The sequence below is a fragment of the Fundulus heteroclitus genome, chromosome 11 (assembly GCF_011125445.2).
Source record: "Fundulus heteroclitus isolate FHET01 chromosome 11, MU-UCD_Fhet_4.1, whole genome shotgun sequence".
Taxonomy (NCBI): Eukaryota; Metazoa; Chordata; class Actinopteri; order Cyprinodontiformes; family Fundulidae; genus Fundulus; species Fundulus heteroclitus.
The window spans coordinates 22,351,656-22,377,258 of NC_046371.1; the positions used below are offsets into that span (position 1 = coordinate 22,351,656).

The 25,603-nt window shown below is 39.9% G+C and overlaps 1 protein-coding gene across 7 annotated transcripts in view; it reads right to left on the bottom strand.

Annotated features, from left to right (window-relative positions):
• nrg2a (neuregulin 2a) overlaps positions 1-25,603 on the bottom strand; it is a 120,472-nt gene that overhangs the window by 29,254 nt on the left and 65,615 nt on the right. For 4 of the 7 annotated variants that reach the window (XM_021312150.2, XM_021312152.2, XM_036143137.1 and 1 more), the window contains exons 2-4: positions 20,607-20,763; positions 18,673-18,791; positions 5,115-5,177 (exon numbers count right to left, since the gene is read on the bottom strand). In XM_021312150.2, the coding sequence (XP_021167825.2) occupies positions 5,115-5,177; positions 18,673-18,791; positions 20,607-20,763 (339 nt within the window). The remainder of the gene's footprint in view (positions 1-5,114; positions 5,178-18,672; positions 18,792-20,606; positions 20,764-25,603) is intronic. The other 3 variants (XM_036143140.1, XM_012855282.3, XM_036143138.1) reach the window with 2 other exon arrangements.

A 25,603-nucleotide genomic window follows, 5' to 3' on the forward strand; every position in this document is an offset into this window, starting at 1 on the left:
TTTTAAAGTTGCTGTCACTAACTGTCCCAGACACCCAGTATTTCAGTATGATCACAAAATGACAATAAAGACTCTTCAGTTTAGATTCTTGATCCAGTCCCTATATCTGGATCCATCCCAGTGAACTACTTGCATCAGATCAGTGATATCTAAAGTACTTCTTACTTTCTTAACTATCTCTGTAATAAAGTCTACATGAGTTGCATTCCGCACATTGCTGTTTAGGCACCCTTTAAAGTTAAGGGGACCAGACTGTAAGTGTCGTCATTAATTATTTGCTGAATAACGGGGACAGTGCCCCTTAAAGCTATAGTTGGTAATCCTGTTCAGAAACACTTTTTGTTATACTGGGTACAATCGTCCTTTCATCATGAAAGTAATTAATACATTATGTATTCACAAAAGGGAGGTTAAAAAAATTGTTCTGTGTGGGAGCTGCAGGCAAGTAAAAACTGTAACCAATCATTGCCGTTCGGTCTGAAGGGCATGGAGTTTTGTTCCTGCTCTCACCCATAGGCGTTATATACTTACCCCCATCTGTCCCACAAGTTCCGGGGGAATCATCTTCTATTGGTTGTCCCACATGTCAATCATTCTGACATACTCACGTGACGCCAGTGTCTGTGCTCTTTCCTTCTGAGTTTCCGCTTGCTGGCTGCGCATGTGCACTTCTAATGTTTATGCATCTGGTTAGCTTATCTGCCTGGTTAGCAGCTAGCTTAGAGGTTAGCTGTTCATTGTAGCTCCACTGCTCTCACTGTATACTTTGAACATGGCTGAGAGTCACAAGAAGTGAACCACATCCATGTTTATGAGAAAGAAGAGGAAGGTCTTAGCAGAAAGAAATAAGACCAGAGTGGGTTTGGGAGATTTTTTTCACGCGATCCCCTTGAAAAGCGGAAGAGCAAGGTAAGACAATCTTGTGCATGCACAGTTATTAAAAAGGGACTTGGGGAACCTTCTGGTAAGATCGCCAACTCCAGCTTTAACCCAGAGAAGGAGATTGGCTGCTGTGTTGGTGAGATTTGAAAGAAGGGTTTTCGTTTTCTCTAGTTTTTTTTATATGTGCACTCATGAAGCCAAGGTTTTGATAAGTTTGCTTGGTTTCTTAACATTGCATTTCAGTTTTGCTTAGCTCTGTAGCCCGGAAGGTTGAGTGTGTGGGGAGCTAAGAAGAGGTTTCCTATTGGGTCAGTGAGAGCCATAGTGTTTAGGCATCACCTCTTGCCACTGACTTTGATTAATCCTTCATGGCCCAAGAACTGAAAAGGAAAAGCCGGGGGTGCAAACCAGACCATCTGGAAACCTTCATAAACATGCCTGTCTTTCCACGCTCTCCAAAGGATTCTAGGAAAATCGTAAAAGTGAAAAGAGAGGTCCCTTTTGCACATTTTTCCCCCCTCCTGAGGCACCCTCTGCATACGCAGTAAACAGAAAACTGCTCGCGCCGAATGATAGCCCTGAACCCCACCTCACAGTCCAACCTATTTATACAGAACGGTTTGACGAACTAAGTCTTCAATTTGGCCAGACTGCGGTGCAAAGTTTTACACGTGTTCCGCTAATTCATGACAAATGCTGATAATTGTCTTCAGCTTCGCTTAATCTGTTTCAGTTCTGTGGAGTGCTGTTGAACAGAAAGGCATCTCAAAACACGAGATAGAATCTGAATCTGCACAGGGTGAAAGCCAAGGCAGTTATTTAAACACTGCTGGACCGAAGTCCATCTGGACTTTGTTATGGCTTTTATTTTTGCTCCTAAAAGCAATGTTGTCAAGATAAAGTGCATAAATCATGTCCCTCCGATTTGGGAGTGAATCACAGTCATACGAGAACAGTGCACAGGCCTTCATTCAGTCATTCGGCTTTGAGCTGCAAAAACATACAGACGCAAGATCCTGTAAATCTCCATCACAATTAAAACAAAGAGAAATATCCTTGTTGGGCTGTAAAAATCAGAGGGGGGAAAGTTATAAATGTCCTAAGTACAGGCTCATACACATAAAGAGGGTGCGGGTACCTGTAATAGCTCTGCCACCCAGACGTGCTGTTCCACAACTCATTTTTATGAACCAGAAAAAAAAAAAGACTCAGATTGTTCCCACCTTGTCAGACACATACACACCCTTCACCTCCTTTCACCTCCTTAGCTTTGGTAGAGAATGTCTGACTTGTCTCCTGTTACAGCTGCCACCAGGATCTTTCAACTTAGGTCCAGGTTAAGTTGCAAGCTTTCCTGCTACACTTGTGCGTGCTCCATGTTCTTCTTTTATGCTATTGCGCAAAGACAGCCCACTCTAAAAGGAATGAATAAATATGATGAGCCTGATAAGTTGGCACCACAAAAGATTAAAGTGGGAAGTGTGCTTTGGGTCGAATGTAAAGTTGTTGACAGCTGGGTCTGATGTGGTTGGAGAGGAAGTGCAGGGAGTTTTAGATTTAAGTTTAGGGGCTTAAGTTCTGCGGTTTAGGCAGAATGCAAGAAAGACAATGGAAGAAAAAAAAAGCTTCATTTAAGCAGTGGAACATAATTAAACATAAAACAGCTCAAAAGATAAAGCCTAAGTTGACGTGAAGGCTCTTTATATTTAAACATTAAGAAGTCCTGACGCTTGTATGTATTAAAATGAACTGCAGTGCATTAAGCATGTTTTGATTTCCAAACTTAAAATTATAACATATGTTGATGGAAGCTTAAACTGAGATAGAGTTGGCAGCTTACTAAGGTTGATAATAAAAAAGACAAATAGAAAGGTGGACGAAAAGAAAGCACTGGATTCAGACTGAATGCACGGAAGACGGGGGAAGAGAAAAGAGGGTTTGTTGACATGATCAAAAGGAAAATATTACAGCGTGCCAAAACTAACAAAAACCAAACACCGCACGTAGGATTTAACCACACCCCATCAATAGCTGCATCCAGCATCTGTGCCTTCAAGCAAAGGAGATTTCATGTCAAATAACCAGAGGAATTAAATTACTATTTACTCTCGGTGTGATGCACGAGAAACACCCATTATGAGCGAGAGTTCCTTTAAAGCTTTTTTTTTTCAATAGAAAATTATCCACAATTCAAACACCTCTGAAATGAAAAGAGGAATGCTTAGAAAATGAACAAAATGGAGCCCGCCCGGAACATTAATCTACCACCCACTCATCAGCGAGACCACCAAAACCAGTGTGTCTTCTTTTATATTCTTGTCTCCTATTACCATTTTTCAGTCACATAGCTGATATGCCTGGTCTTGTCCGCCTGAATCGTCTCAGAGCTGAAGGGAAATCAAAGAGCAACCTAGTATGTGATTGCACAACAGCTGTTCAGGCACTGCAAGGAAGCAAAGTGCTCTTTGGCAGGGAGGAAAATGGCACGACACGTATGCGGGTGCTGCTACGGCTGCTGTCGGACACCCGTTTGAGTGCAATTGGCAACTAATGGCCAAATGGTGTTGTCTGCAGCTCAGTTCCAGACAGGGCTGCTCTCCGCTCTGGCTTTTCTGAAGCAGTGCTGCCTCAGTGGGTGTTCAAACTGCTCGCACATTTTAAATGTGAAAAATGCTTGTCCACTCTCCGCTGGCAAACCATTTGAATGCATCATTGATTATTTTCTGGTTGGCAAGTAAAGCTGCTGAGGAAGAAAAGGTGAGTACACCTCCTCCAGAGTCCCTTACTTCAGTGCTACGAGGACTAAGAAGACCCGAAATCTCCAACTCTCTGTTGTATAAAAGTAAAGGCCATCACTGACCAACGAACGTCTATGCCCATCCATTGTATAACCACAACATTGCCAGATTCTTTGGTCAAAGCCTCGCCTGGCAGGCAGGGCTACTGATAGTTATGTACTGATCAGTTATGTAAATTTGTGGCCATGCGGTGACACATTTGAATTTAAAGGCCAAATGACATGTTGGGTGGACATTCTTTCAGCATGTGTGGAACAAAACATGCCACACAGCAAGACAAAGACATTTTTGGCTCTACACTTTTACTTTTATGTCTATTCACTAAAGTTGTCTCATATGGGGAAAAAGAAGTAGCCAAAAAGAAGTTGGTGGAGGAGACACTTGTTGAAGTCAACTAGGCATTGGTCAGTATGAGATTCCCATGGTACGATAACCTCATTGAGTTAGAATAAATATTATGGATTAACATCATTAAGGTATTACATGTAGTTTTTTTTTTTGTTTTTCTACTTTACAGTATGTTGTACATAAATACGTTGATGTTGTCTAGTTTAAATTTCATTGGAATGTATGTTGCAATGACAATAAAGGTAATTATTAGTGAGGTGAGAGTGACGTTTAATCAGGTTTTCACAACATGATTTTCCATATTTTTTTCTTGCCCAAATGAGGTAAAGTTTGGCTAAAGAATCCGCAAGGAGAGGGGAACAAAATGCCAGATTTCCTTTTCTGTCTAACATCTAACTCAGTTTTGCACTGAATCAGTAACTGGAATGGATAGTCATTTGTAGGTCAAGCCTTGTAGTTAGCACAGGCAACAAGCGGCTAATGTCAAGCTATCAACATTCAAATTCAAATTAGCACATTTCTAATGCTGGGGAGAACCTGAGTTTCAAAATATATCCAAAAATATTTAAGAAACCCTGAAGATTTAGTGGCAGATAGCTGTGCCGATTTTAGACGTTTTAGGGACTGTGGACAAATCTTTTACAAAATCTTGTCTGTCCGACACCAGTCTGTCCGTATGATTTGATTGAATTGACTTTGTAAAGTGCGTCAAGATGACAAATGTTGTGAATTGGCGCAATATAAATAAATGGAATTGAATTGACAAAAAGAGTTCACCTGTGAGTTAACACATTCTTGGACCAAAATGTGTTGCCTGTAAAGCCATCTCATTTATCTAAGAAGACTGACTCTTTTGGAGAACAGCAAAGAAGATGATGACTATGCATATAAGGAAGAATATGTTCAGGTTTTACATACAAATTCTTCTGCACTACCTATTCTGACAAATTTCAGTCAACATCAGTAAAAGGTCATTGATTGGATAAAACCAAATGACCCAGTACTTTTTTTTCTCAAAACTGCTGCTTTGAAAATGCAGGGCTTCTGATCTACACCCCTACCATTTCAATGCTGTCACTATCTTACCTGTATGCTCCTGCACCCTCGCTTTCGGCTCTATTGTAGTTGCTTCCTCTTTCCCTTTTTCTGCTGTCAACCAAAAGACACAATTAATATGCATGGCAAACATGATATCTTATTTAAAAAAACACAGAAAAACAAGGATGTGTGACACATCCACATCCTAAACACATATTTTGTTCGTTTTCTACCCTTTGGTGTCCTTGATGCCCAAGTCTATCACATAAGGTATATTTCCTCCAGAGTACACAAAGCTTAGATGGAGCTTTCACTTTACAGACTTACAGACTTACTTATTATCATGCTGTGCGTTACAATAATAGTTTGTGGTAATTTTGTGTCCTAATTCCAACATGCTTAAGGTTAAATCTGTATTTGCTATTTGATGTAAAAGAATGACAGAAAGAGTTAACAATGGTATTCATATTGAAGGGCTGTCTAGTTTAATGTAGCTAATGGTTTGACTCTTTGACTGTTTAGTAGCTGACAAGAGGCTTTTACAGCCAAACAGCAGGAGAAGTAGTCAATATTATCTGTGCGGTGATGTGAGGTCTAAGGTGACAAACGTTTAAATCTAATCAATCTTCCATCTGACCACGCACACTGTGCACTAATGTAGTGCTATGTCATATTTAGTGTTAGCTAGCTGAGTAAAATCATACCAGAACTGTTCAGAAAGTCGCACCGGCAGTGTCTCTTCACATTCAGAGAGACAAAGTTGTTAAATATAGACAGTACAGAGTTGGCTATCAAGCAGACTGCTAGCCTTGATGTGCTAATGACCATCCAAACTAGCACCTGATCAAAGGGTGCTAAACACACAAGCTAGCACTTAGGCTAAATTGAAAGTTATTAGCTTCTCATTTTCATTTCCAGTCTCCCAGTTGGCTGCACCAATTTTTTACTGTCAGAGAAACACTATGAGAAGTGAAGAAAAAACGATGGCGGCCACATAAAAGTACGTCTCTAAACTTTGTGTTTGAGTTTTCATTCCAAGCTAACCTTAACAACATGAAATACTGGCATACTCTAACATGTAATCAAATTCTCTCCAAGACCTTTAACACCAATTAAAGCAGATGCTACTTCTGAAAATGTTAATGGAGTTTTTCCAAGACCCTACGTTGAATTGAAAATATCCCACATCTCTATAGTTGCGGCAAAAATTTAATTATTCATACCCCTAGCTAATTTAGAATTAAGATGGTTTTCACTCAAGCAAGAAGTTTGTTTAAGATATCCTTTAAAAGATAATAAAACATGTAAAATGGGTTTAAATTAAAAAAAAGGTTTTATTTGCATTGTATAATAAAATGGCATCTCTTCTTTTTACAAACTTCTCTATAATCAATAGAAAAAGCTTTATTGGTGTTGCAGCTATTAAACTGTTCTAATAATTGCATACAAGCTTTTGCCGTGTTTCCACTGGTATTTTATCGCCGAGGGTCTCCTTGCCATCTAACTTATCTTTAGCTCCCTTCAGAAATTGTCTATCAGATGCAAGCCTGAACTCTGGCTAGGTCACTCCAAAATATTACTTAAAATCAGGATAAACATGTTGGTAAAATTAAAACTTTACTTTATATCTGATTCTGTCAGGGACATTGATAATTTTGAGCTTAACCATGAATAGGGAACAAGAAGATGCCAGTTTCACTTAAAAAGTCAGCATATGAGATGCTCTTTTTCTTGGGGGGAAAAAGTCCATTAGCTTAAAAGAAACCGTTGAACCCCAACTCCATATTTGGGTCTGATACTCACAGCTGTTATACTGGCCAGCTGTTTGGACCAAAAGTTTTCCCACTGCTATTCCCCGAAAGCCAGAAAGCACTTGCCCTGCTTGTATGTGCGTGTTTGTGTGTAAGGGTGTGCATGTGTGTGTACAGTCCTCTTATGCCTATAAACAAACTTGCATACACACACCACCCACACTTGTCTTACGCCCTGAAAACGGGCGATGGAGCAAGGGTGTTTGTTAGGCTGTCGGGCCTTTGTATACAAAAGGTTAACTTCACAGTGAGTGGATCACAATTTCAACCACAATTTGTGCCTAAACATTTGAAAGCGGATAACGTCAACTCCTAGGTACCCACTATTCATACAAAATCCCTGAAAAAGACCTTACTCACCCTAACAAACATGATGTGATGAGTACAGTTGCCAAATCACCAATGAACGGAAAGACCATGATGGGGTAATGGGAGGTTTAGGATAACAGACAGCTGTGGCAACTAAACTACAACACTGAGCGGCTGAGCTTTAAGCAATGGAATGGTAAGTATATGTTCCCCCGGTGCTCAAAGAAAATGTTAAAAAGCACAAAGACACCTAGAATTAGTAATGCCGTGTTCTGAAAAATACAAGGTAATAGGAGGAGCTTGGATTTTGTTTGATGTGAGCGAACAATAGTTTCCTGGCAAGCCCCTTTTCAATGTTCTTGCTCTGTTCACAAAACATCCAAGCAACTGCGAATTATTACGTCCCCAGTACAAACAAGCCTTTATGATGCAATGAAACATTTTAGGCCATATTTCTCTTATTTGAAAGCAGTAACAAACACAGCCGTGTTTGTTAGTTATCTGGCAAGTTAAAACAGAGCCCAGAACACAGCCAGCCGCAGCTGGGGTCACCAGCAGCGGAAAGACCACCAGGACAGCTGAGAGGGGGCTGAGAGGGATTCTTTTATTACACTATCAAATTAAGTCCGTGATACATTCTGTCCAGGAGTACTGGAAGAGTTAACAAAGCCCCTGCACACAGCGAAAAACTTGTGTCACCTCCTGCTCACATCACTCAGCTTTTCAAGTGTAACAGCTGCTTCCTCTCGCATTCATAGCCATATCCTCATCCATTCAAAGTGATGCCTTGACTGACCCATATAACACGCAGAGATTACTGGATATCCTATGAAATAAGACATGCTTTGATTATCTATAACACTAGAACACCAAAATGACCGGATGAAACTAAGCTGAGTCAGAAAACAAAAATATAATGAGACTTGGGGAAACTTTAGGAAGTTGCCTTATTATGTTTGTGCAAGATTACGCTCTGGTGTTATGGATTCAACAAGTGTTTCTCAAGCACATACGGCATGCATAAAGGGCCACAGTCCATATAAAGAAGGAATAGACCACATGAAAGTGCTGAATCTTGTTTTATTATTCAAATATACTCATTGTTTTTCAGAATAAACTGGAGAGCACCAAAGAAGAAGCGGATCAAAGGGAAAGTACGTCAATGATACCTTGTAGGAGGTCTATTCAAGTACAAAGTCTCTTTGAACTTTTACGTTTTTCGTCATAGCTCGACCTCAAATTCACGCCTATCTATTTTGTTCCAGCTGAAATGAAAGGAGAACTACAGATAGGATCAAGAAAAAGCATCCCCACATCATTATACTGCTGCCACCATGTTTCCCCAAAAGGATCTGTAAAGGTCACAGTTGTGCAGCGCACCGCTTAAAGTTGTGTGGTGGATCTCTGCAACTCCTTTGGAGCTACCTCTTGGTTGCCTCTGTGAACAATGCTCTCCTGGCATGGCCTCTCAGTTTAGGTGAACAGCCTTGTCTTGGTAGGTTTACAGTTGTGCTTTATTCGTTCCATTTATGGATAATAGAATGAACAGTGCTACTTGAGATCTGATTTAATAACCTAGCCCTACTTCAAACTTCTGTCTGGTGAGTTCACCCACATTTCATTATAATTAAAAAAATGACAATAAAGACTCTTGATTTATCCTTGCTCTGTTTACTGATTAAAATAAATAATTGCCCTAGGTTTTATTTAGGGTTATCAGAGTGAAAGGGGCTGAATATATGGGTACAGCATATTATTTAGATTTCTATCTGTAAAAAAAGAAGAAGAAATTCAAAACCATGGCTCATTTATCCTTCACCTCACAGTTGTGCACTGCTGTTTATTGGTCTAGCACGGAAATCACAAACTGCATTAAAATTTAAAGTAAAGTGATGACATTTTAAAACATTTAAGGAATTTGAGAAGTTTAGAAGGTGCTGTATTTTTTTTAAAGTTTCCTTTCGAGTAATAGAGGATGAGTTTAAAATCAAATCAAGTCAGCTGAAGATACAGAAAAGCAATTCTTTGCGGTGTAGTGGCACTCCTCCAGCAAATGACTGGTGCTCATGATACTGGAGAAGTTCCTCCGCTCATAACATAGTTTTCCACTATCTTACTCTTGATCCTCCTACTCCACCGGAAACTGACCATATTTCCAGAAAAGCCCAAACAGTAAACAAAAACAAACGGTGACATAGGCAAAATGTCTGTTTTTGAGAACTCTTTAAGGAAAACAAGTCCTGAACTCTGATAAGTGCAAATTGTCACGTCCTAATCTCAAACAAAAAGCCCAAGATCGGTCAGCTGATGTTGGGGATTATATCTTTCCTGCAGCTTGTTTTGACAATCACGCAAAGCTAAATATGGTTAAAGTTTGCTTTTGGACATTTGTTATTTTTAGTCAGTTCCTTTCATGTCTATTTATTCAGCAAATCAGAGGTAATCACAATCATTGTAAATATAATGTGACTCATGTATAAAACCATCTGTTGCAATGTTGTCAGTCAAACTACAACATCTCTCCTGGACCTGATCCTGACTCCAGCTAAAAAAAGGACTAAGAGTCAGACACAATCAAGAGGGCCACCTTTGAGGAATGTTTGTCCAGAATACAAGACTGAAGATTTTTTAGAAAAAAGTAGGTAGAACTAAAAGCCCAGAACTTTGATCCATAGAGCCTGACGAGGTTTGATCCATAGAGCCTGACGAGGTGTTCTCCAGTGGCTTGTAAGTGCGGAACATCTGACAGATGTAAAAGGCAACTCTTCATAGATATAGGCACTCCAGCTGCTGCATTTTCTTACACACAGCGATCGATAGAATTGACCATCTTACGACAGGACCACAACTAACATCCTTTAGCGTCATCGGAGTCGAGTTTATCTTGTCGCTTGCGTGGTACGGAGTGAGTAAGTTTTGTTTTACGCTAAAGGCAGACTTAGCAGGTTCGAAGGAAGTTGTTGTTTATCTTGTTCAAAGTGCTTACAGTTTCACTTACGTAAAACAGATCTTCAGATTTACTGGAAGAAAACAGGAAACACTTGTTGTTTTTAACTCGATGACAAAAGTTATTCCTGTATTCAATTAGTCATCTGAAAAATACATGTCCCAGAAATTCCTTAGATGTAAACCCTCTACCAATATTGACATACTACTGATGTACGAGCTCAGGCGGCGTTGTGATCTTCCCAAATAACCCCATACATTGATCTGGAAAAGATGCTAAAGAGTTTTGTCCACTCAACCGTAAAACTATCAAGACATTGCGAATTACTTAATCATTACTTCAGGACGTAGAGGGAAAACATACATCTGTGTGTGTGTCTGTGACTGGGGAAAGGGGAAAGGGGAGGGTCCCCGTGCGTGCAAATTGTTTCTAGTGGGCCTCAGCATGACTACTGAGGTTGGAGCAATCATATGCTCAGCTGTGATTTCCATCAACACATTCCTGGACGCTCACACAGCCCCTCTGTGGAGCTGTGAGCAGCACCCCCCGAGGATGTGACCTGCAGCCTGCAGACACATGGCTGCCTCGCAAGAGCTTATCACAACACGGCGGCCTTCAAGATAATGGGAGGCCTTAATCTGAAGCCACGTGGAAACAAGCAAACTCTGACTGGTGCCGTCTCTCAAAGCTGGCCCTCAAGAAAACAGTTGATGATATACTACACGGCGCTGCAGAGGGCCAGCAGGTCTCACCATGCCAGACTGATTACAGGGTAGAGGTCAGACCACATGGACAACAAATGGTCCCCGGGCGTCTACACTGGGGGTCGCGGACGCAGCTTAAATCGGAGCTCGCTAAACGGCAGCAAATGTTGCCGAGCTATGTGGCGAAAACCATACAATGTTTTATATGCCAAAAAAAGAAAATTTTTATTTCTACAGTATACTAGCAATGCAACATGGTGTTTTATAGTGTATTGACTCGGTGAAGCAGGACGGGAAAATGTTTTTAACGGATCTTAAAGATCAAATATGTGACAGTTCCCTTATCCACAATAGACAGATGTCGTTTGTCACTGAATGTGCGGAAAATGGATTAAATCTGAGCAGTTTTAGCTCATTTTCACAATTTAAAAGAGCTCAAATTGAAATGTTTAATATCCTAGTCATGTAATGCTCTGCTAGTGAACACTAACCATCTACACTTCCACAACACACCACTGAGGAGTCTATCACTGTGTCATGATCCACAGCTGTGCTCTGGTTTATGTATGTGCCTTCCTCAGTTCCCCGCCTTGATTCTTCCCTCAGGAGATTAGTGTTTCGTTGACTGTTCTCACCTGCTTTTTATGTTAGTGATTATTTCCTGGTTGTATTCAAGTTCCTGGTTCCTGTTTCTCTGTTACATTTTGTTCTGTTTTTTTTTTTCTGTTACACTCCATTGTTCCTGATCCCTGTTTGACTCCTGTGATTCTCCCGTATTTTGTAAGTTTTGGTTTTCTTCGATAAATCTCATCATCTTCCTCGTCCCTGCCGCACTTTTGGTCCACATCCCCATCACACGACACCAAGTTTCTCATCCTTACAATGCTTTACTAAGCTAATGTAAGGTTGACTAATGGATTATTGAGCTTGTCCTTTACACCATTCCGGCAGAAGGTTTTACTTGTGTGACTCTTGTGTGATTGGTCGGAGGTTTTTACAGATGGAACGGCTACTACACTGAAAGTCTGGAGTTGAAAGGGCCCTATGAGGACTTCCCATGAGTTCTGCATTGAGTTCTTGTGAAGTATAAAAGAAATTTGTCCATGTTCTTGAAACGTGGGTTGTCTCTGCCGATATAAAACTGTAAAACTGTAATTTTGAATGTTCCTAATGTTCAGTCCTACTGTTGGGTATTGCAAGAAGTAGTCATTTGAACATACAGCTGACCTTCAAATGGGGATTTGTCTGACTATTGGTTCGCCTTTCACCACTCATATGGATACGTTTACTTTTCTACAAACCCACCGAAGACCATTACTGATAATAAAATCCCAGAACATCACTTGACAAAAAAATAAATATAAGAGAATCCAAACTATCCCATTAAGGCTGAAACACAAATAACAAGAAACTTTAAGATTTAACTCAGCAGAACTTCCAACCATCTGTTCACTATGATTATTCAGTAACTGGCACTTAATCACTATGCGTTTCTCTTCCACCCGTCCAACAGAAAGGCATGAGCAAAAATCCCCACACAAGGCCAATCAATCAATGCTATTGGCAAACTCTACCCGCTGGCATAAAGCCACTGCATACTGCAGGCCTTCAAATGCTGAGAGGAGGTTAACTCTGAGAGAGACTAGCATGTTTTTTTCTGTTGCATTTGTCTTGGTGGACAAATATTGCTACAATGAACAGTTGTAAGATGTCGTGTCAGTGAAAACAGCTTATAGTTTTTTTTTTTTATTAGAAACTTCTGCACCAAGTTCGGCGATCACTTTCACTTTTGGGAATTTCTTTTTAAGCTACTCAGATATCATAATCCTTCTAGTCTAATCAGACTTGCCGATAGAAATGCTTTTTCCTAAGTTTACGCTGCCAGAGACATATTTTACTTTCTAATATCTTTGCAAAAATGTATAAATATAAATGTATATAATAACTACCAAACATGGAATAATAAAAAAAAATACACACAAATGCAAACATTATTGAAATCAGCAGCACACAGAGGGAGGAGGTCTGTGCAGTTTGCAGAAGCGGGTTGTGGTGGCCTGGATTCACCATGTGGTGGAGCTGAGCGCTGGGCTCCCCGAACAGGCAGCCGTGTGCTACACGGTAAGGTAACGCGGAGGATTACACCGATGCTGCTGCTGCAACAAGCAGCTTTAAACTTTATACATGACCTCATCATTTCATGTTTGTTTTTGTTGTTTTTTTCGTGCAAGTCGCTTAAAAAGCAGATTTTTGAAATATTCTCTTCTTGCTCGTGCTTGATTGAAGCATAAATCACACTCTGAAAAGAGAGACGCGGTAGCACCCTAATGCAGTCATCAGATACAGCAGAAAAGGAGCAAAGGACAAAGCTTGCAAGCACTAACTGCGCCGTAACACATCCTCCTCCTCTTCATAGTTTTCTTCCCCGCTCTCCTACTCTCTTTCCAACCAGTAATATATATCCTTCTTGCCCTCGCTAATATCTTTGTCTGTTTTCTGTCATGCATTCCCTCGTTTAAAATTTTTTCCTTCCCTTTATCCATGCTCTGTTCTTCTTCTTTTGCTCCCCCTGTCCATCTACATCTGAACACCCCCCCCTCCTCCCCTACTCTCGCTCTCCCTCACTCGAAGGCACACATACTGCAGCTACATGCAGCTTTGGCAACATACTGCAGCAGGCAAGAGTGCTCCACTGCGGCCCTTTAACACAACAGCGCTTTCTCTCCTGACCCAATAGGATGGCAAGAAACTCTCTTAATCAGTTTATCTGTCATTTTCATGAAAACAAGCTTTCGCTACCAACAAGCCATTTGTTGATCACATTACAATGTATTTGTTTTCCCTAAATGACGATCGCTCTAAGCATTATGTAATCACACGAAAATGTGTCTTTAAAGAAATACGATATTTGGCCACGCCATTATAAACTGATTAATTTTTTTCTTACAGTAGCACCAGACAGGTTTAGGCACAATGTGGACATGCTGTCCATGAAGCCGACATGCTGGAAGCAGAAGAAAATGGCTAAGTATTACGGGGGGGGGGGGGGGGGGGGGGGGGGGGGCTATGACAGCAGCCAAAATTTGATGCCTAAAGAGCTGAGTCATTGCATCTCCACATCTGCAGCTGTTGCGGGAAGTTTCCGGCCTGCAGAGGCCAGGGCTTTACCTAAAGCCATCGCAAGAAAAGATTTAAAAAAAAAAAAATTTAAGAAATGAAAGCTGGCAACAGGCCGAACAAAGCCTACATTTGCCCATGTTGTGGTAAAGCTGATGCAAATAAAAGTACTGAAAAAGTTCACGATACAACGCTTCGGAAAAAAAACAAAAAAAGTGTTCATACAGGTCGCATTACAGCCATAAACGTCAGTGTATTTTTGGTGAGATTTTATGTGACAGACAAGCACAAAGGAGCACGTCGTTTACGTGATTCATGCTTTTCCAGTTATTTTTCACAAATCAAAATGTGGAAGTGGTGTGCTTCAGCATTCAACCCCCCGAGTAAATCCTGCCGTTCGTAAAGCCTTGTTTGGCGGCAGATACAGCTGCGTGTCTTACAGGTATGTCTCTACCAGGTTCATAAATCAAGAGAGAGACTTTTCTGTCCATTCATCATAGCTCAATCTCAGTTAGATTTATTGGAGAGCACCTGTTGGTATCAACTGCATGTCTCTGCACAGATTCTCCATCGGATTTAAGCCTGGACCTCGACTCGGCCATTCATACACATGCACATGAATGCACTTCACTCTTAACCAAGGATTTATTTCCTTGGTTGTGCTTTTATTAGCTCTATCCATGTTCTCATCAACCTTGACCAGCTTGCATGTTCCTGCTGAAGGAAAGCATCCCCCAGCATGATGCTGCCACTACCTTCTTCCACATGTTTTGCTGTGTCCCCCCCCCCCCACATTTTTTGTGGAAAACTCTAAATGAGACTTCTTATAGCTTTCTTTCAACAATGGATTTCTTCTTGTCGCTCTTCCATAATGGCTAGACTTTGTTTAGCGTACAATTAACATGTTCTTTTTTGCCTCTTACCTAGTTTATTTGCTAGTAAATTGAATTGAATTGAATTGAATTTCATTAATGTTTTTTCCTGCGTCTCTGTCAGTATGTTCAAAACTTGGGACATTGTTGTATCGCCTACCTATGCTTTAAAGTTCTCCAGAACCTTATCTCCAACCTATCTGCTGTGTTCTTTTGTCTTCTTGATACTGTTTGTTCACTAATGTACTGAGATTAAATTACACAGAGGTGGACCTTGTCTATTAACAAGGGGACTTCTGAATGCATTAGGGGTATTGGAGTAAAGGGGAGCTGGACTGCAGCACTTCAGAGGTTTAATGGAGTCCTTCTCTCATGAGTCAGTGGTGTATAAAAGCCAAACATTTAACCTGTCTCAATATTTGGTGGGTAGTTATAATGTTATGGATAATTGGTGTCTGTCTCCTCAGCGAAGTTCTCAAACCTCCCTATTGACATGTCACCCCTGATTTGCCCTGTCTTGCCTTCTCCCCTGAAGCATGTACAGAAGTGGGCGTGCCGCTGCAACACAATGGGACGTGTCCGTCCTACGGTGAATCGACACATCCACACTAGTGTGGAAATACTGGGAAGCATAGTACAACAAGTGATCATCGGTGCATTAAAGGAAGTACAGTAACGCCATTGTTGGGATATCCAGGATTGACTTAAGAAAATGTCAGTGATGACAGACGTGAAGCACAGGGACGCTTTTACACAAAGACAAGCACAGATACGAATGAGAAAGAAGGAAAAAGCATGATATATATATATATATATATATAAATTCTTTGCTTTACCGTCTGCTTTACCAGCCACCAGCTCTTGTTTATCATACTTTGCACTACGTGAAAGAATATCCTGTTTGACTTGTTTTAAATAATTTGTGCTGCAAGTGAGAACACTGTTCCATATCATTGCTCAGTCATGTTTTATCCATTATGGCTACTGTGGGAATCACCCTATATGCTCACTGCTTTGTAATATCAGATGTTCTTTGATTTTTCTGCATAACCAGGATTTTAGCCTGCTAAGATCATCATATACAGTTTCACTGGCCACCGGTTGCATGCTCACGAGCTTCCCCTGAATATGAAGACAAACAGGTGCTACCACCAGGGATTCTCCACCCTCTGAGGGTTCAGGGCAGGATTCAACCTATTTTATTTTAATTGCCGTTAAACGTACTCGTTGTGCACTGACTTACCTGTGTGACATTAACGTTTAATAAATGTTAGCGCAGCATGTCTTGAGAACATGCATAAATATTACATTGTTGTTAGCAAAGAGCAATATGACAGTGTTTGGACAAAGTGGAGTGTCGCATTGTGAGCAAGAAGTAGGAGTCTCACGATCCGCTCATAAAACTCATCTGTAGCCTTTTAGATGTCAGAGAAATAAAAGAGGCAATCTGCGGCCGATTTAAAAACACATGATGGATGGCTTCTTTTCTGCAAAAAAATTGCTTGCTGGATATCAAGCTTTCTCTGCGTTCCCAAACACAATGGGTCCTTTCTCCGTCTGAAAAGAGCTGCTACTCTAATAATGCTGCTCAAGCTTAAGACTCCTAACAGTAAACAATGGCTCTAAAAAGGTGGCCTTGATAAATGTAAAGAAAGAAGGGGGGATGAAGTATTTTTTGCCTTAAAGGGAAAATAAGGACACTAAGTGAAACTCAAGAACCCTCTTTCCAAAGCCAGCTTTTTAACTTTTTTTCCAGCAGCTACATCTCTGGCTTTGTGGGATATCTACAAAAATCACCTTGCTGTCGAGGTCATAACTTTTTCAAAGTCACACAACATTAAAAACTACTAAGAGCCCAGCTCACAGAGCCTTCCAAGGAAATGTACTACCCTTGATTTTTTCCACATTTTCTCATGTTACAATTAAGGGCTTCGACATGTTTTATTGGGATTTCATGTGATAGACCAACACAAATAAATCCTGACCATCTTTGGTGTCACAGTTAAAGAAAAGCATACCATCACCGCAATTTTTAAAGTGGGGCTAATATCCCAGTAAACATAGCATTTTGCATGTGGACCAAAACGTTTTCATTTGCCCTCCTCTGAACAGAGTACATTCTTCCAGATGCTTGCTGTCCCTTCCCCGTGATTTGAGGTAAATTGCAAAAGAGTTTTTTATTTTTTTATTTTCTTTAAAAGCAGCTGTCTGCTTTTCACTGAACTACAAAGCTCAAATGTTTGGGATGTTTGACTGAAATTTGCCCTGTTGACAGACTTCCCCACCTGAGCTGCGGATCTCTGCAGCTCCTCCACTATAACTACAAGCTACCTGCCTGCTTCTCTAATTCCTGATTTCCTTTCTTCAAATACTGGTTCAGGTGGTCAGCCATACACTTCTTCTGATGATAGATTAACCAGTTTTCTGTGAACTTTTCAAAGCTTCAAAGATATGGTTAGAAACCTAACTTTCCTTTTAACTTTTGCAGAATGTTCACCCTGACCTGTTTGCTGTGCTGCTTGGTCCTCGAGATGCTATCTTTTCGCTAATGTTCTCTAACAAACTACATAGGCCTGCACAGACATGGTGTATTTACGCTGCAATAAACTTTGTTGCATGGTATTTACTTAGTGGTACCAGAGTAAACAAGTTTGAACCAAAATGTTTGCCAAGCCTCGTAGATTTTGATTTGTGACAAATATTGAAAATCTTCTTATTTTGTTTTCAATTCATAATGATTATACACTGCTTTGGTTTTGCCTGTCACATAAAATCTCATTAAAATACAGAAAAGTCTGTAGTTGTAAACTGACTAAGTTGATCAAAAAGTTCAATAGAGTATCTTTTACAAACACTCGGTGTCCAATCTACAGCATGTTTGTTCTTGAAAAGAAGCAGAAGAAGGCATGTAGGTGGGATGTCTTCAACATTTTATTTTATTTTGGACCTATGCACATAAACTAGCAATGGCAGCCGTCACTTTCCCCACTCTTCTTGGAGCAAATGCAAACTCACCACCTCACCAAATGGCAGCAGCTGTTATCAAAACTCTTTTAACTGCTACAGAGCTTTGAGGAAAACCATAATACACACACACACAAACACACACACACACACACACACACACACACACACACACACACACACACACACACACACACACACACACATATGCACAAACACACACATCCTTGTTTAAAATACAAAGTGAGCACCGTGCCTTGACTCCCATAGACTTTCATTAATTTTCAAGCCTTTCTATGGCCTAACCCTGACCCTAAACCTTACCTAACCTAATCTTTAACAGTATATACCTAACCCTAACCTAAACCTAATTGACACCTTGGTGCTTAACCTAACCCCTATATCAAAGTCCTGTCTTTACTAGTAAAATTAGCTAAAAATGTTCTCGTTCAGCTGCAAGTACAAGAACACACACATTCACGCACACACATACATAAAAAAAAAACAGAGACCCCAATAGCCACCCATTGGTTCTACACCACCCTTACAGGAGACTTTTTAAAACTTTTCATTTTACTAAGTTACTTTTGTTGCGTGAAACAGTCTTTAAGACGTTCTCATTTCCAACAACCTATGATGAATGAGAAACTTTACGCTACATTTGGGCTGTTTGTCATTGCCAAGTATAATGCTCCCTTCCAGGGAATAATAGGCCAAAACCACATGTGTGGACAGTTGTTCTCCATGCATGTTAGTATCCCTGCATGCCTATTTGTGAGTTCTCCGTCAGATCTCTCAATTGGCAAGAGAACAGTTGCAAAGACAACAACAAGGCCAGCGCATCTGCGCCGCTCCGCCCGTTGCTCGGGAGTCGGTACTCACTGCTTTGGATGTTAACAGTGCGAGTGGAGTTGTCCTTCCCCAGCGTGTTCTCCACCACACATGTGTAATTCCCAGAATCCTCCAGTGTTGCTCTGTTGATGTGGACTCTGGAGCCTTTCCTGCAGGTGACAACACTCACACAGCTGAGTCAGGGGAATCAGGGCAGGGGAAGGAAAAAAAAAAAAACAAAGCATGGAAACGCTACGAGTGGAAACACAGAGAGAAACACAGATGCACACAACAGGCCAAGTAGCATTGTGGCACAAACTCATCTCTGACTTTTGATGAATAGATCAAGGCATCTAAGTTGCATGGCATATTTATTCGCAGCTTAACCTATTCACATTTCTACTCTCAATAAAGGCTTTGCTCTTATATTGTCTATGTAAGCTCTTATTTTGGGTTATTTTCTCCTCAAAAGTGAGTCTGTTTAACTTTGGCTCACTGTCAACCACTTTGTCAATGTGGAGAAATTACAGGATTTAAGCATGGATGGATGGGAAAAGATGTCTTTCTTCATATTTATGCTAACTGCTTTGAGCTGCTTTTCTTAGTTATGTAAGCCTACTTCTAAAAGGATGCTGACTACAGCAACATTGCACAGCCTTAAAACTAATTTACGTCATGATACATTTTGCTAAAGGCTATCTAAACTACGGACTAAGCTTTAACCCTTTGTATTTTAACTCGCTGTAAAATGTTTTCTTAAAGAGGTAGTTTCGGATTTTTGAACTAAGGTTCTGCTAAAAGCTTAAGAATAATTATCCTGCCTGTGGTGGAAAACTGACTTGGTATCCTTCTTGTTGCATAAATCCACATTAGTTGGTGTTAAAGAACAAGGATTCTAGTTTTCTGAATCTAATGACTAATCGAAGACGGGCTGAGTTCACAGTTTGAAGCGAATATCTAGTCCAAGATTAATGCTAATGAGTAGCAAAGGAGAAACTAAGGCTAAAGTCAAATTCAAGAGTTTAAAATAACATTCAATGTCAAAAAATGTTGCGGTCGTTTATGGAGATGATATTTTATGAACCATTAAACTGTCGTCACATTTGCATTTGACGGTTATTTACAAAGAAGCAGAAAGTGATTAGCATTGGAAATTGAGGTGGGCGGCTGTGAGCCACTATTGATGCACGAAACAAGTGTGGAGAACGAAAAGATATGAAATGTTTCAGGTTAGACTGTCTGCTATGAAATTAAATCAGTATAAAAAGCAAAATATTACAGAATATGGGCTATTTTATTTAATATTACACTGGATTTGTTCTCTATCACATGGTGACTGACAGTAAATGAGTTACAAGATTCACTATCAGTACATGGCTCACACAGAAAGATCATTGGCGGCTTTTTTTCCATTTTCCTATGTTTGCTTCATAGATAATCACCAGCTTATGAGTAAATGTAAACATAATGACAGTTATCAAGGGTAGCTTCAGATCATTAGTTTAAGACTAATGGCTACCTAGATTGAGGGTATTGGTAAATGGCCAACTAATGTGCATACAGAATTAAGGCATGTATGGCTAGTAAAATATCATGGCGTGTGACCATTCAACAAAACCTTACATTCAAAAACCTGAATTATCATTTTAAGTGTAAAAATGCTATTTAGGGATGAACATAAAGTAGCTGGTAGAACAAAGAGGATATGCAGGAGGGTTCAAAATGCATCTTGGGTTTACTGATGTAATTTTTAAATATTTTTTTTTCTTGTTGAGAACAACACCCTAAAATTATTTTATTAATCTTAGCCTTATATGAAAAGAACTCACAAAGTCAGCAAGACATATCACCATAAATCCAATATTTATGCGGTATAGAGCGAGAAGAAAAACCCAACTAAGATAAACAAAAAAAAGCATTCTTAGTGCCTATTTCTTTAAATCTGATTGAGTCTGGGTTACAGGACAAAAGTTCTCTGTACTCACCGTTTGAGTTTGACCTTTTTGTTTCGTTTAAGCTCGTTGCCATCTTTGAACCATGTGTAGTTAAGGACAGGGTCTCCTGTGGCCTCACACTTCACTATGAGCTTGCTTCCCTCGACCACGATTATCGGATTCTTGATGGGTTTTATCTTTGGAGCAGCTGTGTTGGAATAAAGAGGAAAAACAAACTCAGTATTAACGCACAATAACAAAAGAAAACATGTTTTTGGCCTATGCATCTTGGTGCGTTAAGCAGGGGGGGGGTAGAGAGAGAGGAGAAACGGGAGCTGAGCCAGTAACCCCTCTTAATGGAGTGAGCCAACAGCTCTCTCAGGTGACCTCCAGATGTGGTCACTGGAGACATCATCAACTTCGCCTTGGACTAATAAACATGCTCATATTCACTCTGGCTTTGCTGCTACAAAAACACCTGAGGCAGTATTTAGCAAACATTCACCAGCTGAGGAGGAAAATGTACAACCGCAACAATCACGCACAATTAAAGTCAATCTGGAAATAAAAAAAAAAGTGATGATACCATAAAATTGGCTTGTTTTGTATGTGAGAGGGAAAAGAAAACAGGTTCAATCATAACACTTATTCTGTGCTTTCTTTCTATAATAGCCGCATTTGAAATACGGAATCACTTCTATAAATCATCTAATCAAACAAAGAACACGCTTTCAGCGCACAGCAACATGCCAGCAGACAGCTGCACGCATGTTTAGGTGGAGCAAGAAAAGGGGTGAGCAAGGGTCAGCGAGGGGATTTCTAAGACACACACACACACATCCTCTGTCGCCTCCATAAACCATGAGTAACATTCACGATTTCATGCACAGTCTGCTCCGAGCTGTCCTACAAATTACAGCTGCTTGGTGCAGTTGCCTCAAGAGGACGTCACTTGAATGAAGATGGACAAAACATGACAAGCAAAATGAAGTTCACGCAGGTAATGGCTCTAACTGGGCACGGAAATAGCATTGCACCAAAATAACCCCCTCCTGTCCTCTTTTTTTTTTTTTTTTTTTTGGGGAGACTGTCCTACTTCACTGACCTATTAAAAGAAGACATGTCTGCACGGAGCAAAGAAAAATCCAATGATGTTGCAGTTTGTGCGACATTTTGGCGGATTTAGGCTGACAGTGGTGATGGAGTTGAGGTAATGTTCCGTTAGCATTAACAGAGGAATTCAGACACTTTTTTTTCTTCTGTCAGTGAAGACTTAAAACACATAAGTGGGCTGTGACAAAAACAGCCATTATGGTAATCCTCTGCTGAATTTGAAGGAATCAACAGTTCTGAAAGAGGTCAGATACCTGTGTGACCTTTGCAAATGCGAACGTTGGGAACTCTCACTATGCCGAGCTATGGTGCAAAAGTGATCAACCACCCTTAAACTTTTTCCCCTTTTGTAATGATATAACCACAAATATCAATGTACTTGATGTGACAGACCAACGCAATTGTGGAGTAGAAGAAAACAATATACGGTTTTGAAAATTTTTCCATGGTTCGGTATCTGAAAAGTGTGGATTACATTGGAATTTAGCCCCCCTTGAGTAAAGACCTTGCAGACACACCTTTTGCTGAAATTACAGCTGCAGTTCAATAGGTTCATTTGGGGTATGTCTTTACCAGCTTTGCACATACAGTGGATTCATTTTTTTGCTCATTTTTGGTCAAATAGCTCAAATCTGAAAAAGGAGGTCACCTGCGAGCCTCAGTTTTTAAGGCCTGCCACATAATTGTAATTGAATTTATGTCTGGACTTTAACGAGGACATCCTATCTCCTGGATATGCTTTGATCTGAACCGTTTCAGGCTTAGGCTTCGGCTGTTTGCAAAAGATTGTCGCATTGCTGGATCTTTGTCCCTGTTAAAGTATCACCACAGCATCATGCCGTCACCACCATGTTTCATTGTGAGCATGCCGTGTTCACAGTGATATACAAAGTTTTCTGTCATGCACGTTTTTTAACATGCTAACCAAATATTTCAGTTTTTGATCTTATCTGACCGGAGCACCTTCTTCCACATAGACCTACACAAAGTGATGCATAATTGCGGGATAAAAGAAAAATTGATACTTTTGTAGAACTACCTTCCACTGGAATTACAGATGCAATTCTTTTGGGTTATGTCTGTACTTTGCTTTCTTGCATTTGCTTAGTCCATCTAAATCTAACTCTGACCAGCTTGATGTGGTATGTTGACGGTGATAAAGGGTTTAGGGGTTCGCATTCGGAAGTCTAATAAAAAGAGTTGTCAAGCTTTTGTTTCAACAATATCTTTCTTCTTGCGATTTCTGGACGTAATTGCACTAAATTTTACTTAAATAACACTAGGTGTTATTTAAGTAACACCTAGTGGTTAAATTCGGAACAACACATACACACAGCCTGCAGTTTCGAGTTGCTGCTGCTGATTTTTTACTTTCATAAGATAGGTTTATGATGTATTCTGTTCTGTTTCTGGTCCACTTCTCTGTCTGGCTTCGATGTTAGCAGGCTGCTGCTCTTTTGTCAAAATAAAATACAAAATGCTAAGCTCTGTTCGGGGAACCCAGGGAACTCTTACATGATTGGCTCAGGAGCCAGGAAGTAAACACAGGCTACATTCTGAACCGAAGCAGTTCCAGACCGTACCTCTAGGTTTGAAAGGAGAAAAACTATTGTTGTTGGAGACGACCGATTGCTTAAAGGAAATGTTACTTCCATCCCGGGTGACAAATGAGAATGATTTAGGTTGATTTTACTGTAAATAACTTACAAATTGCTCCTTTTAGCATCAGACTAAGAACTGGGCTGAAAACATTGCAGGATACACTTTTTATTTGTAAAAACTATGTATTGTTTTCCTTCCCCTTCACAACTATGTACTAATTTGTATCGTCTTAAAAAATTTAAATTAAAGTTAATTACAAAACGGAGGTGTGGTTGTACCAAAATAAAATATGGAAATGTTCCAGAGAAAAAAAAACGTTTGCAAAGCAGGATATACATTTATAAGTATGTCTCATATCTCAAATTTAGCACTGATATTCATGACTAAAGCATTCAGTACAAGGAAACAAGCAGCTCAGTCGTTCGTGTTAATGCAAATAAATTGGTCTGCTAAAACAAATCCCCCAGCAGAATTTGAAAAGGGATATATATATATACATAAATCAAACATTTAATGCGACGCAACTTGATGATATCCAAAGACTGGTCATATTTTCATCAGTATCAGACATCCTCTGTTTAAAAATGGCCCTACTTTCAGTTTGGAAACCAAATAGCACAGCTAAAATTCAAAATAGCTCAGAGATCAATGGAAACATAGCCATTTTTAGTTCTATAGCGGCCACTTTGTTGCTAAAATTATCCTGATTTCAATAAGACAAGGGCCTTTCATCTATGAACAGCAGGCTGCTGGAAAATGTGACTGATGATATTTGCAACACTGGGAAAAGAAAGACAAATAATCTAGCAAGGCACGGAAAAGGCAAGGTGTACTTTTTTTAACGTAGCGCTTTGAAACTTTAATGAGCTCTAGGTCTCAAGATAGATATTGTTGGTGCAATTGCTCCAGGAATTGCTTCAAGATTTTCAAGTCCCAAGAGTTTGGAAATTTAAAACTCCCATTTATTCAGCAAAGTGTAATTACAGATCTGCTGACAGTCATAACATTATATGGACGGAACATGTATGACACATTGCCATTTGGGTTTCAATTTTATTGGTAGCCAGAAGCAAAGTCTAATACTGAACCATAAGCATTTTTTGCTTTTTAACAATTTAATGCTCTACACAGGAGTTGATGTTAAACAGTGCTCAGTGTACTGTGGTCTCCCCTACTGACCCTCCTAATTTTCACATTACTCTTACTAAAGGAATTTACCAGCACTGTGTCAGTTGTGCTGCAAAGCCTGTGTAACAGTATATCAGGCATTTGATGAGCACTTTCAGATTGTGTCACAAACTTTCATGTCAATGTAATTCAAAAATAATTCTCTTCTGCTTCTAAGTAAAACATGCAGAGCAAAACTTAGACATGATTGCACGAGCCAACAGTCCTCAGTGTGAGAAACTGAACTTCTGCTTATGATTTCTACATGCACTTAACTGTGCCAGACTAAACCCTCGCTCACTGCCTGAGGAAAGCCTTGTCAGTCATAGTCAGAGAGATATCGGAATGAAGTTGCACCGACTATACAGAGCAGGAAAAAAAAAAAAAAAAGGTCTGGACACAAGTCTGTCCTTGCCAAGAGAATTAACAAAGATTTGTCCTTGGCTAGAGCAGTAACAGAAACACAGGGCTCTACTTTTCATCACCCCAGTTAGCCATATGTGCAGGAGTGTCTGCTTAATCTATTCAGCCCTTTGATACTCATCGATAGCATTAAAACATGGAAAGATTAGTCCACTTGTGTGTATATCAAACAAAATAAAAGACTAAGTTGTGATTTGTTTTATAGTGAAGCTCTGTGCAGTTATTAGTAAAACTTCACTGTACTGAAAAGATGTAATTTTGCACTGAGTTTGTAGGGAAGGGAACAGATGCTTATATTAAATAAATAAATGGTGGAGCACCTAAGATAATTCTTAATTTTTGGCTGATTTTAGCAATTTAACTCAACTCAAACTGAAAATGATTCCATTAGCTGACGTGAAACATTAACAGGTCCACAAGATAGCATGAAGGCTGCTGTCATACTATTTATTATCTTGCGATCCTGCCATAATTGAAAAATACATCTTACGTAGGTCTAAATGTCATGAACCAGATATCTTCCTACACCAGGTAAGGGAACCTTTACTGATAATAACACCACAGAACCTAACGTCAAATAGTCTTAAATATAATGTTTTTTTTGCAGTTAACCCCTGTTAATATAATTAATATTAGTGATCATCAACTTTTAATGAAAACAGGTAGTCCATACCCTGTGCCATACCCTCAGTTGACAAAATGTGCAGGAGTGATGATAAACCGTGGCCTCAACAACAGCCTGT